This window comes from Capricornis sumatraensis, chromosome 1 (genome assembly GCF_032405125.1).
Source record: "Capricornis sumatraensis isolate serow.1 chromosome 1, serow.2, whole genome shotgun sequence".
Classification (NCBI taxonomy): Eukaryota; Metazoa; Chordata; class Mammalia; order Artiodactyla; family Bovidae; genus Capricornis; species Capricornis sumatraensis.
The window spans coordinates 236,665,135-236,678,718 of NC_091069.1; the positions used below are offsets into that span (position 1 = coordinate 236,665,135).

The 13,584-nt window shown below is 46.8% G+C and overlaps 1 protein-coding gene across 1 annotated transcript in view; it reads right to left on the reverse strand.

Annotated features, from left to right (window-relative positions):
- The window catches only part of ESYT3 (extended synaptotagmin 3), a 54,314-nt gene that overhangs the window by 29,178 nt on the left and 11,552 nt on the right, over nucleotides 1-13,584 (reverse strand). The window contains exons 2-3 of the mRNA XM_068984234.1: nucleotides 2,590-2,631; nucleotides 869-1,003 (exon numbers count right to left, since the gene is read on the reverse strand). Coding sequence (XP_068840335.1) covers nucleotides 869-1,003; nucleotides 2,590-2,631 — 177 coding nt within the window. The remainder of the gene's footprint in view (nucleotides 1-868; nucleotides 1,004-2,589; nucleotides 2,632-13,584) is intronic.

The window sequence follows — 13,584 nt, forward strand, 5'->3', positions numbered from 1 at the left end:
AGCTGATGCTGAGGTTAGCAAGCATGACTGGAAGATTTTTGTGCAGGTTGATTTCCACCACATGGTGTGTTTTCAAAACTGTGCTTTACTGTTTATAATAGCCAGGACATGGAAACAACCTAGATGTCCATCAGCAGATGAATGGATAAGAAAGCTGTGGTACATATACACAATGGAGTAATACTCAGCCGTTAAAAAGAATTCATTTGAATCAGTTCTGATGAGATGGATGAAACTGGAGCCGATTATACAGAGTGAAGTAAGCCAGAAAGAAAAACACCAATACAGTATACTAACACATATATATGGAATTTAGAAAGATGGCAATGACGACCCTGTATGCAAGATAGGAAAAAAGACACAGCGGTGTATAACGGACTTTTGGACTCAGAGGGAGAGGGAGAGGGTGGGATGATTTGGGAGAATGGCATTCTATCATGTATACTATCATGTAAGAATCGAATCGCCAGTCTATGTCTGACGCAGGATACAGCATGCTTGGGGCTGGTGCATGGGGATGACCCACAGAGATGTTATGGGGAGGGAGGTGGGAGGGGGGTCATGTTTGGGAACACATGTAAGAATTAAAGATTTTAAAATTTAAAAAAAAAAAAAAGAAAACGAAAAGAAAAAAAAAACAAAAAAACCCCTGTGCTTTAGAAGAATGGAATTTCCTCCCACTTCTCCTGTCTCTGAGCCAGGCTTCCCTAGAACCCGCAGAGACAGTGGTGCGGGGACCAGGGGCTGAGGGGTTTATCCTCAGGCCAAGAGACTGGGAAGTGCAGGTGGGGGCTGGGCCCTGTGAGTCAGCCGTGAACCCCCGTGGGGGCGGGGGAGAGCCTGCTGCCCCTCCCGAGACAGCACCAACCTTCTGTCCAAAGTAGAGCTTGGTGAAGGCAAAGGTCCTCAGGTGCACGCTCTTCTCCCGGATCTTGGGCTCCAGTTTCTCCCGGAACTTGTTTTCCATGATCATGCTGAGGTAGGGCCAGATCTGGGAGATAATCTGCGAGGACAGGAAGATGCCCTACGTGCTCAGGTCAGTGCTCCCCATCCCAGACCCACAGCTGCCCAGGGGCGGTCCTTACACCACAGCACCCATCAGCCTGTCTGCCCACCCCATCCCATCAACCTACCTGTCCATCTGTCTGCTCATCAAACGCTGGATAACTATGGCCATGGTTCTCATGCTTACAGTGAGATCCTGAGATTTGCTGCCATTGTGCAGCCCACCATGAAACAGTCATTCAGTGAATTAATAAGATGAAGCCCTTTAGTTCTGTGCTAAAACATATGCTACCCAAACCAGCACCATGGTGTAAATAAGAAGGAGCAGGTGCCAGAGGTTTAAGAAGAAGAAGAAAAAAAAAGAAACCACAGAAGATAAATTTAAATTGTTTCCTATGGATTTGATTTTTTTCCTTAGCATCAGAAAAGGCTGCCTATAGCTGAATTCTGCAGCAGGACAACTCATGGCGCTGGGAAGGAACCAAGTGTGGGACCTGGGGAGAGAGGGTGGCAGACGGAGGGGCCCTGGCGGCAGGAGAGGGTGATCAGAGAGGGATGATGGCATTGGAGGCATGGGGTGGAGGGGCAGCAGCCCACGTGTTCTGTTTGGGACAAGCCTACTCCCTCTTCCTCTCTGGGACCTGGGCCTTTATTTATTTTAGTTTTGTGTGTGTGTGTGTGTGTGTGGACCATTTTGTCTTTTATTAAATTTGTTACAATATTGCTTCTAGCTTACCTTTTGTTATTTTGGTCACAAGGCATGTGGGATCTTAGCTCTCAGCCAGGATCAAAACCTGCGCACACACACCCCTCCCCCCACCCAGCCCCTACCCCGCATTGGAAGGCGAAGTCTTAATCACTGGACCACCGGGGAAGTCCCTTGCACTTTAATTTAAAGATGCAGCTCCCTCTTTTCAAACTCTAACCGGAGGAGACTGAAGGAGGTGAGTTTCAGGGCTTAATGCCCCTCTCTCTCAGAGGCCTCGATGAGCCAGGCATTGTGGTACTTTAATTACCTCATTAATCCTCACAACAACCCCACGAGGCAGGGACCATAATTATTCCCATTGCACAAAGGCAGGAAGCAGCTCTGAGACATCAGGGGACCTGCCCTGGTTGCATAGCCAGTGCTGCTAGATCGTGGCTGGGGACCAGGCAAAACCCAGCAGCTGCTGTCAAATCCCTAATCACAGCCTTCCTCTCCCCAGGACACCCTGGTCTCAGCCTGGTGGGATTGGAGGCCTGCACTTCCCTCTGTACGTTCTAACTTTTCTGCTGTGGCCATCCATTAATTTTGCAATTAAAAGACAAAAATTTCATAATTTAAAAACAAACTTTTTTTAAAAAAAGAAAGTCATTGTCTGGTGAGGAGAAGAACCCTGAGGGTGGGAAAGTGGAAGGCCACCACCCCAGGGACTAAGGGCCACCTTTGGCTCCCAGACAAGGCTTCCACCAGGACCGCAGGACTGCCTTGCTCACACAAGCTCCCCCGACACCCCCGCCCCATCCAGGGTCCACGCCAGGCCCAGGGGGAGGACAAGGCCTGGAGTGAGGCCAGCACCCCCAGGCCCGCCCCGGCCTTACCTTGTTGGCCCATTCAACCCGTTCCACATCCGGGAAGTGGATCTAGGGAACAGAAAGCCGAAGAGGAAGTTAGACTTGAGACCTGTCACCCTCCCAGAACCAGGCAGGCTCCCACTCCCAAGCACAGGAGCTTTGCTGAGACCCACCCTAGAGACCCAGAGCCCACCCTCCAGGAGGGGAACCAGCCCGGTGGTGCCCAACAGTCTCGGACCACCGGACACTGATCCGACCCTGGCCGCCAGCTCCTGGGTGGGAGACATGGAAGGGCCGTTCTGCACCGACCCTCCACCCTCACCTTCCTGATGGAAGCATAAAACCCCAACCTGGGCCTCCCCCAGGGTGGCACCTGAATTGGCTTCTTGCAAATTCCATCCCCCTTATTTTAGTGATACAAGTAATCATAACCTCTGCAGAAAAATTAGAAAATACAGCTAAACAAAAGGGAAAATATTTTTCAGAGAACGCTGCCTGGTAATAACTGTCATTACCAGGTTGATTTCCAAGCTCTTCTAGAAACAAGTATCTATAGTTTTCACAGAAACTGAGGTCACAGCGCTTTTTCTTAGCCTGCTTTTTTTTCACTTAACAATATATTATGAAAAAAACAAAACAAAACAATATATTATGATGGTGCTGACCCAAAGGTAACTGTTGCCCATTTGAAAGGCCAACAAGGGCACTCTGCCATTTTCAGGGGCAACTACAGAGTGGGGGTGCCCCCTAACCTCCCTGGGCCCCACCCAGGGAGGCCCCTCGGGCCAGGTCCTATATTCACAGCCCCAAGCTCTGGGCCTGCCAGGTGAGCCCTGCCGCATCCCTTGGTGGCGGGGGATGGAGGTGGGGGGAGGTCCCTATGAAGTGACAATTCTGTTGCCTTCGCATGACATGATTCTGAGGGTGCTGAATCCCTCCACAAGAGTCTCAGTTTCAGAATGTCTACTGAGCTTAATACCCACCCCCAACTCCAGCCCCACCATCATCCCCACCACCAGGATTTGCTGGGATGGACAGAGTAAGCACGTGTGCGTGCCAGGGATCCATAAAACGAAATGATGTCGTTTTACAGTCGCCCCGCCCCAAGTGTCTGGAGCATGAAGTCAACCCCAGATCAGGTTCATGGTGGCCTTGGGGCCTCCTGAGGAGGAGAAAGGGCCAGCCCTCCCCACCTCAGGGGCTCAGAAGGTGCGCTGTCCAGAGACTGAGTATATGTGTGTATACAGTGCACACGCCTAGCGCAGCCCTGTCAAGCGCCAGGCCCTGTGCTGCCCAGGGATGCCCCCAAGGATCCAAACACAGACCGAGGTCTCATCCACCTGCCCAGGAGAAGAGCCGTTCCCAAAGGAGGGGAGAGAGACTTCGTTCTCTCATGAGCAATATTTTTTTGTCCGGGTTTTTAAATTTTGGCTGCGCTGAGTGGCTTGCAGGATCCTGGTTCCCCAACCAGGGGTGGCACCCATGTCCCCTGAAGGGGAAGTAAGGGTCTTAACCACTGGACCACCGGGGAATTCCCTTGGAGCAGTTGTTAACAGTCTGAGAGGTCAGAGGAGCCCAGTGCTTCTGAGGCCCCTGGAACATCACACCATCCTCCCAAGCTCAGCTTCCCCAGCTCTGGGCCTGGGGCCGATACCAGCTTGGAGAGGCAGCTAATATTCCCAGGTGCTGCCAATACTGCCTGGTTCCCAGAGAGGGAGCCAGTCTGGCCCAGGAACAGAAGGGGATAATGGGGAAGGAATCTTCCGGGGAGTGGGGCAGGAGCCTGACCAGTTCACCAAACTGGGTTCCAGGCCAGCGCAGGGGGAGACTCCTCCATTGCTCCTGGGTACACTCACTACCCGGCACTGAAGTAAAACTCCTGCCTGTGGGGCTGAATCAGACCTCTTTCCTCCCTTTGATTGCTCCATTCACCCCTCTCAGACCTCCCTTCTTCCCAGCAGCCTTCCCAGAGCTCTCAGGTTGAGGCTTAGTGTCCCGATTAGGTGTTGCTGTTTCTCCATTACAGCTTTCAACACCCCTTATTAAAGCTGCTTGGTCTTCTGCCTGCCTCCTCACCGCATGGCAAGCTTTGGTGGGCTGACTCAGCTGTGCTCCCGCCTAGCGCCTATCTCAGGTGTATGAATGTCTTAATAACTATTTGTGGAATGAATGAATGAATGTGGAATGAATGAATGCTCCTGTCCTCAAGGAGCTCCCAGGCTGCTAAAGGAAGCAAGCCATTAACAGGCTATTCCAGTACAGGATCAGCACCCAGGCCGGGGCAGGGGGCACCCCACAAAAGGGAGAGTTTGGTTACAGTGGGGCTGTCACTGGAGCCTCCGCCCCTCTCCTGCCCAGGCCTGCTGGCTGGACTTTTCATACCCTTCTTTCCACCTTAACTTCCCATCCCGCCCCCACAGACCCTATGGGCATACCCCTTCCAATGCGCTGCACCCCTGACCAGGTGGTTCTCTCCTCTAGAAGCTGAGAAGTGCTGATCTGCTTGATCCTGGAAAGGTGATCCAGCATGCTGGGTCTGACCTCACCCACACTTGGGATCTAGTCAGACAGATTCCTCCATCTGATGAATCCAATAGATCCATCAGGGTGCACCAGGGTGGGGCTTCTAATTCATTTTTAACAAGCTCCTGGCATGATCCTGGAGTTCAGTCAGGGTTGGCTGTAAGGGACCACTGACCAGCCCACCTCCTGCATTAGAGTGGCCCACACCCACCCTGAAGGGAGGCAGCTTGGAAGGCCCAGGGCCCGCACTGAGTGCGGTCACGGTCTCTCCTGACCACCCTCGCCTGTATTTGAGGCTCCTGCCTAAGAGATGCCCCCAGAGAGTGAGTCTGAACCCCTGACAAGAGCAATGATTCAAAGAGACCATCAAGACACACTATCTCACCTTAGGCACCAAAGGGCTTCCCTGGGCCTGAATCTTAGCCCTGTCACCCTCCTCCGGGAGACAGCACAAGAGCTGAGCCACCTCCTTTGTGACTGCCCCTGAGTAAGTTCTGGACCAGGGAAGGAAGCAGACAGGCTGACCTTTATGGAGCAACTGCTCACACCCAGGGCGTTGTCAGTCGGGTCTTTCTCTCATTATAATTCAGACCTTTTCCGACTCCAAATTCTCAAAGTTATTCTACGTTTTTATCTATTGGCTTTGTGTTTTAGTTTTCACATAAAAGGAAGGTCTTCAATAGTCTGGAATTTTTTTTTTTATAGTGGGTGAGGTAGGTATATAATTTATCCACACACTTGAAGGCAATTTTCTAAGAAGATAAGGGGAAGGAACACAGCAGGAGGAAGGAAAGGGGGGGAAGGGGGAGAGGGAGGGGAGGGCAGGGGCAGGGGGAGGGGAGGGCAGGGGGAGGGAGGGGAGAGGGAGGGGGAGGGAGGGGGAGAGAGGGGAGAGGGGAGAGGGAGGGGGAGAGAGGGGGAGGGGAGGGCAGGGGGAGAGAGGGGAGAGGGAGGGGGAGGGAGGGGGAAAGGGGAGGGGAGAGAGAAGGGGAGGAGGTGGGAGATTAGTTAATGTTTCCTACTAACTAGTGAAGCATCACTGACTCCATGGACGTGAGTCTGAGTGAACTCTGGGAGTTAGTGATGGACAGGGAGGCCTGGTGTGCTGGGATTCAAGGGGTCGCAAAGAGTCGGACACGACTGAGCGACTGAACTGAACTGAACTGCGTGAAGGTACTTCCCTCACACACGAGCTTCTCATGTGCACCTCAGCGTGTTTCAGGACTTGGCACTGAACACCATGGTCTGTTTGCCTGTTCCGGCATCACTATCACACTATTTTAATCTCTGTGACTTCACAACATAACCTGGGGTAGGGTGATTCCCCTCTTTTTGCTTTGCTTTTTCAAACTGCTTTACATAACAGTAGGTATTTCTGCTTCCATATGAATTTCAGAATCATCTTGTCCACCTTCCCTAAAAATACCCTCCTCAGATTTTGATGGTTATATTTCCAAATTCATAGATTAATTTGTAGAAGAACTGACCTCTTTAACAGTATGACATTTTGCATCCATGAGCAGAATATTTCCCTTTATTTATTCATATTTGTATGAACTCATACAAATTCATACAAAATACAATCATTTTGTATGGTTGTATTCACATTTAGGATCATAACCTTTTCTCTAAAGAAGTCTTCCACATTTTTTTGTTACATTACTCTGTGGGTTTTGCAGTTACTAAAAATGATGTTTCATTTTCTGGGCAACTTTTCTTGAAATTTGTCACCAGTTCTGTTAATTCTCATAGGTAATTTATACACATTTGTAATCTCCTAGTGATAACAATTTCTTTTTTCCCCACACCTTATCCTTACACTTGTTTCTCTCGGCCAGTCCTCTGGCACTACACAGGCACTCACGGCAATAGCAAGTAGCTCTATCTGGTTCCCGACCTCAAAAGGAAGTTTCTCCATTAAGCATGATTTTTGCTATAAATTTCGGAAGACAGCCTCTATCAGACTGAGAAAGTTCTTTTCAATCTCTAAACTTCCAAGAGCTCTCACTATAAATGGGTATTGAACTATATTCAATACTTTCTCATATCTATTGAGCAACTCAAAGTTATTTTTTCCCTTTCATCCATTAATGTGATCAACTTAACTGATGTTTCTTTCTAAATCAGAACCATCTCTCTTTCCTGGTATAAATCCTACTTAAAATATTTAGCTAGCCTGATATCTCACTTAGGTTTTATACACTAATGATTCAAAGTGATACCTACAGCTTAAGTCCCCTTGGACTGCAAGGAGATCCAACCGGTCAATCCTAAAGGAAATCAGTCATGAATATTCAGGAAGGACTGATGCTGAAGCTAAAACTTCAATACTTTGGCCACCTGATGTGAAGAACCAACTCATTGGAAAAGACCCTGATGCTGGGAAAGATTGAGGAGAAAGGGACACGGAGGATGAGATGGTTGGATGGCATCACTAACTCAATGGACATGAGTTTGAGTAGGCTCTGGGAGTTGGTGATGGACAGGGAAGCCTGGCATGCTGCAGTCCATGAGGTCACAAAGAGTCAGACACGACTGAGTGACCGAACTGAACAGCTTTTGTTCTTGGACAATTTCTATCTGATTTTGATATAAAGATTTCATGAATAATTGTAAAATGAGTGGGACACCTTTCCTTATCTTCTGAAACAAAGTGTAAATACAGGAATTATCTGATTGAGGGAATTTAGTATATCTTAACCTATAAAACCATCTTAGACTTTTGAGGGTGGTTAATCACCATTTTTCTCTTTAGAGGTCAATGGTGTCTTTAAAGGTTAAAGGTCTACTGATCTCCTAGTGTGGTAATCTCAACATTTATATTTTTGTAGAAATATATCTAGTTCATCCAGGCTTTCAAATGTCTTGATACATAGTTATTTACAATGTTTCATTGTTTTAATCTGCTATACCTATATAGCCATTTCTGCCTTTTTCATTCTATAGTTTATCTTTTTTCATAATCAAGCTTGACAAAGTTGTACCTATTGGCCTATTTAATCTTTTCAGACAACTAACTTCAGTTAATAATTTTCTTTACCTTTTATACTTTTGGCTGCACTGAGCAGCCTGAGGAATCTTAGTTCCCAACCAAGCATCAACCCCGTGCCGCCTGCACTGGGAGCATTAAGTCTTAACCACTGGACCGCCAAAGAAGTCCCTGCTGTTATTTTTAAATGTTTCTTCACTTTCATCCTCTTCATTTTATCATGTTCTTCTTTCTTATTTCTTTGATCTAAACCTATTGTTCTTTTATTAGTCAGACTCTGTGAGTTTTAGAGTTGAATCATTTATTTTTCAATTTTTCTTATTTTATGATAAATTTAAAGTTATAAATTCGCTTACAATTTTTGGCATTGTTTTTCATCATTATTCGGCTCTCAGTCTTTGAAATGTCATGTTTTAAAAAAAGGTTTTTTTTTTTAATTGGGGGCTAATTACTTTATAATATTGTGGTGGGTTTTGCCATACATTCACTTGAATCAGCCATGGGTATACATGTGTTCCCCATCCTGAACCCTCCTCCCACCTCCCTCCCCATCCCATCCCTCAGGGTCATCCCAGTGCACCAGCCCTGAGCACTCTGTCTCATGCATCAAACCTGGACTGGCGATCTGTTTCATATATGATAATATACATGTTTCAATGCCATTCTTTCAAATCATCCCACCCATGCCTTCTCCCACAGAGTCCAAAAGTCTGTTCTTTACATCTGTGTCTCTTTTGCTGTCTCGCACATAGGGTCATCGTTACCATCTTTCTAAATTCCATATATATGCGTTAATATATTGTATCGGTGTTTTTCTTTCTAAAACAATGGTTTTAAAATAGTAATATTTTAAAATTATCTAGACATATACCTATAACTATTATTGTTTTCTAATTTCATTTATGTTCTGAACAGTCTGCTCATTGGAATATATTGATAATACCTTTGTGGCCTGGTACGTGATTCATTGGAATATATCAAAAATATCTTTGTAGCCTGGTATATGATTAATTCCCATGACTGTTCCACATATGACCAAATTATTAATCACTGCCTTTAAATAGTGTTTATCCTTGTTTACTCTTTTGTGTACTTGATTTTCCATTTTCAGAGAGGAATATATGAAAAATTTCAAGCCCAACTGCTGATTTATCTAATTCTCTGAGCAGTCTGTGAGTTGTTGGCTTATATTTCAAGTTTATATTATGAAGTTCATATATGGCCATGATTATTACACCTTCTTAATTATGGTGCCTTTAGTGAGCATATTGGAGAAGGGCATGGCAACCACTCCAGTATTCTTGCCTGGAAAATTCCATGGACAGAGGAGTCTTGTGGGTTCCAGTCCATGGGGTGTGAAGAGTCAGACAAGACTGAGCAACTAACATTTTCATACTTTTATAAGCATGTAACATCTTTGTCTTTAAGACATACCTGAGCTAATGCGAACATTGTTACTATGGGCCTGCTCTTATTTCAAAGTTGTCCAGTTGTATCTTTCTTCCATCTTGTTTTCAGCCTTTTGAATTCATGTATGTCCTTTAAGACTTACTTTAATCCCTTATTAGCCCCATTTTACAGATAATGAAACTAAGGCTGAGAGTGAACTTACAACCACCAGCTGTGGAGTACTAGAGCTGTGACCCAGATCCAGGACTGTCTGTGACTTTCCACTCTTCCACACTCACTGCTCTTACAAAACACTACACACCACTGTTTTCCTCTCCTGCATAAAGTCTAACTTGGCAGAGGACTGCCCTCATGGGACCTGAGCCTTCAGTAGGCCACACTTTCTAAGTCACTAAGGGCCTTCCTGGTGGTAAAAGATGGTAAAGAATCTGCCTGCAATGCAGGAGATCTGGGTTTAATCCCTGGGTCAGGAAGACCCCTTGCAGAAGGTAATGGCTACCCACGCCAGTGTTCTTGCCTGGAGAATCCCATGGACAGAGATGGGCTACAGGCCATGGGGTCACAAAGAGTTGGACATGACTGAGCAACTACCACATGCATAGGGTTCCATAGGGTTTCATTTGATCCTCCTCATGTTGTATAAAGTGAACAGCGCAAACACGCAATTATCCCCATTTTACATGTGAGGAGAGGCTCAGAGAATAGCACTTGCCAAAATCAACCAGGAGACCAGAATTCAGATCTTCTTACCTAAGTCCAGCCTTCAAGTCTTTTCCCTCATCCATTTACCCTCTCCTTCTGCTACCTGAAGTGTCAGCATTTGAAGCCTACTTCTTAGTGCTTTTCTAACCTACTGCTATGCATTTAAAATTCCACCTCTTTTAACCTCAGTTTTCTCATCCATAATGTGGGCACAGTACTACCAACTTCACAGAGTTACTGAGAAAATTAAATAAAACAATTCAAGTATGGTGCTCAGTACACTTCCCAGCTCAGAGGAAATGCTCCAGAAATGGTGACTGTTGGTGGAAGGCATACAGACCTCAGAGGTACAAACACTGACACCTCTGACCTTAGGTACTTGCCAAGAACAAGATCATGTGGGTTGAATGTCTAGTTCTGTTTGATCCAAAGCCCAGCAAATTCCCTGGGTCTCCTAGTGCCCACGGCTTTGCACTTCGGGAGACTGCTGAGAAAGGGGAACAGAAAATGAGAAGAGGATAACACAGCTAAAATCGCTGGAGCACAAGAGGAAGAACCAGGGGCGGCTGTTGTTTCCCTGGCCTCTGCTGATTGGCTGAGCCCAGTGCCCAAGAGGCCCCATGGGAAATTCTGCCCAATGGGGGTGCTCCAAACGGGCAAGAGGATCCAATCAACGCCTCTGCCTGTGTCTTTCCCTCCCCAGGTAAACAAAGGGAAGGCAGAAAAAGAAGCCAGGTTGGCTCACTCTCAGACTGAGTCCTAAAGTCATTTTCGTTCCAATTCCCATGAGCCTGGGAGTATCCAGGAGTCTCTGGGACCAGCTAGGATGAGAGACACACCCACCAACAGGCAATGCAAAGGGCTAGACCCTGAGCAGTTCTCAAACTTTTCTTTATAACAACATCGCCTGGAAAGCTGGTGAAATGTGGATTCTTGGTCAGGTCCCTCTGAGATTCTGACTCAGGAGGATGGGGCAGGGCCTTGAAACTTGCATCTTTAATAAGCTCACCTGCTCCTTCTGATCCTGGTGGTGAAGGATGCGGAAGCATGAGCACTCAGGGCCTCCCAGGCTGGTGGACCTGCCCCAGCCCTAGAACAAGGTGGCCTTTCTGCTCCCCAATGTTGCTGACCAGGGATATAGTCACTGCCTGTGTCTCCAGTGATTACTCTTAGGAGAATATTGCTTTGTCTTCAAATTTTTACCAGTAGCCTTTGGGCCTCACTTCTTTTACAAAGGGAATATCTTTTGTGCCACAAGAGCAAAGGGAGGCATGAACTAACAGGTGAAAAACACAGTATCACGATTCCGCCTGGCTTGAGGCACTGCCCTGGCCTCTAACAGGTGTGTGGTCCTTTTCCTGCAGCCTCAGGTTTCTCCTGATTGAGAGCAGAGATCCTGTGTGGCCCACAGGATCTACAAACCAGAGAGAGAAAGGACAAATGTACTTCTGAATGGAGACACAGCTCTTGAAGGTTCATCTCCATAGAAACATGAACACTCTTCTGAATGATGTATTATGGGTATGGGCAGTTCTCCAGAGCAATCCTGGAAAATTCAAAAGTTGCTGGGGCCTGTGGTCAAGTCCTCAGAATCTCAGATGCCTGCTCTTCTGCCCGCAGGAGCCCTTGGGCAAGTTTCAACAGATGAGCTCTCAGCCCACATCTAAGGACCCCTTAAGCTAACACTGTCATGCTGCTATTAGTGTACTTGGGCCAAAGCCTTCCAGGCAAAGTGGACTAATAATTTAATGATGGCATATTTAGATATGGTCAAGAGTGGTGGTAATCAGAGCCTAGAGAGGCAGGAAAGACTGTAAATCAGACCAAGTCTGGGACTTCCCTGGTGGCCCAGTGGCTAAGACTCCGCATTCCCAATGCAGGGGGCCCAGGTTCGATCCTTGGTCAGGGAACTAGATCCACATGCTGCAACTGAAGATCCTGCATTCCACGACTAAGAGCCAGCATAGCCACCATCCGCTGGACCGTGGAAAAAGCAAGAGAGTTCCAGGAAAACATCTATTTCTGCTTTATTGACTACGCCAAAGCCTTTGACTGTGTGGATCACAATAAACTGTGGAAAATTCTGAAAGAGATGGGAATACAAGACCACCTGACCTGCCTCTTGAGAAACCATTATGCAGGTCAGGAAGCAACAGTTAGAACTGGACATGGACAAACAGACTGGTTCCAAATAGGAAAAGGAGTACGTCAAGGGTGCAAATTGTCACCCTGCTTGTTTAACTTATATGCAGAGTACATCATGAGAAACGCTGGGCTGGAGGAAGCACAAGCTGGAATCAAGATTGCCGGGAGAAATATCAATAACCTCAGATATGCAGATGACACCACCCTTATGGCAGAAAGTGAAGAGGAACTAAAAAGCTTCTTGATGAAAGTGAAAGAGGAGAGTGAAAAAGTTGGCTTAAAGCTCAACATTCAGAAAACAAAGATCATGGCATGCAGTCCCATCACTTCATGGGAAATAGATGGGTAAACAGGGGAAATAGGTGGGGAAACAGTGGAAACAGTGTCAGACTTTATTTTGGGGGGCTCCAAAATCACTGCAGATGGTATTGCAGCCATGAAATTAAAAGACATTTACTCCTTGGAAGGAAAGTTATGACCAACCTAGATAGCATATTCAAAAGCAGAGACATTACTTTGCCGACTAAGGTCCGTCTAGTCAAGGCTATGTTTTTTCCAGCAGTCATGTATGTATGTGAGAGTTGGACTGTGAAGAAAGCTGAGCGCCGAAGAATTGATGCTTTTGAACTGCGGTGTTGGAGAAGACTGCTGAGAGTCCCTTGGACTGCAAGGAGATCCAACCAGTCCATTCTGAAGGAGATCAGCCCTGGGTGTTCTTTGGAGGGAAGGATGCTAAAGCTGAAGCTCCAGTACTTTGGCCACCTCATGGGAAGAGTTGAGTCATTGGAAAAGACTCTGATGCTGGGAGGGATTGGGGGCAGGAGGAGAAGGGGACGACAGAGGATGAGATGGCTGGATGGCATCACCGACTCAATGGATGTGAGTTTGAGTGAACTCTGGGAGTTGGTGATGGACAGGCAGGCCTGGTGTGCTGCAATTCATGGGGTCACAAAGAGTCAGACACGACTGAGTGACAGAACAGAACTGAACTAATAGCCATATAAATATAAATATATATATATATATATATATATACACACACACACACACATATATAAATAAATAAAACAAGTCTAAGAATTCTAGACTGGCAGAGGCCACCAAAATGGATCACGTTTGTGCTTCATCCTTAGGTGGTCACATGCTTTATATCTTAAACTCTTTAGGAAAAGTGATTGCAGAGCAGTGAGGAAATGGACCCAGAGTGTGAGGGCTGCATGCCACTGGGGGGTGGAGCCCACAGATGGGCTGGA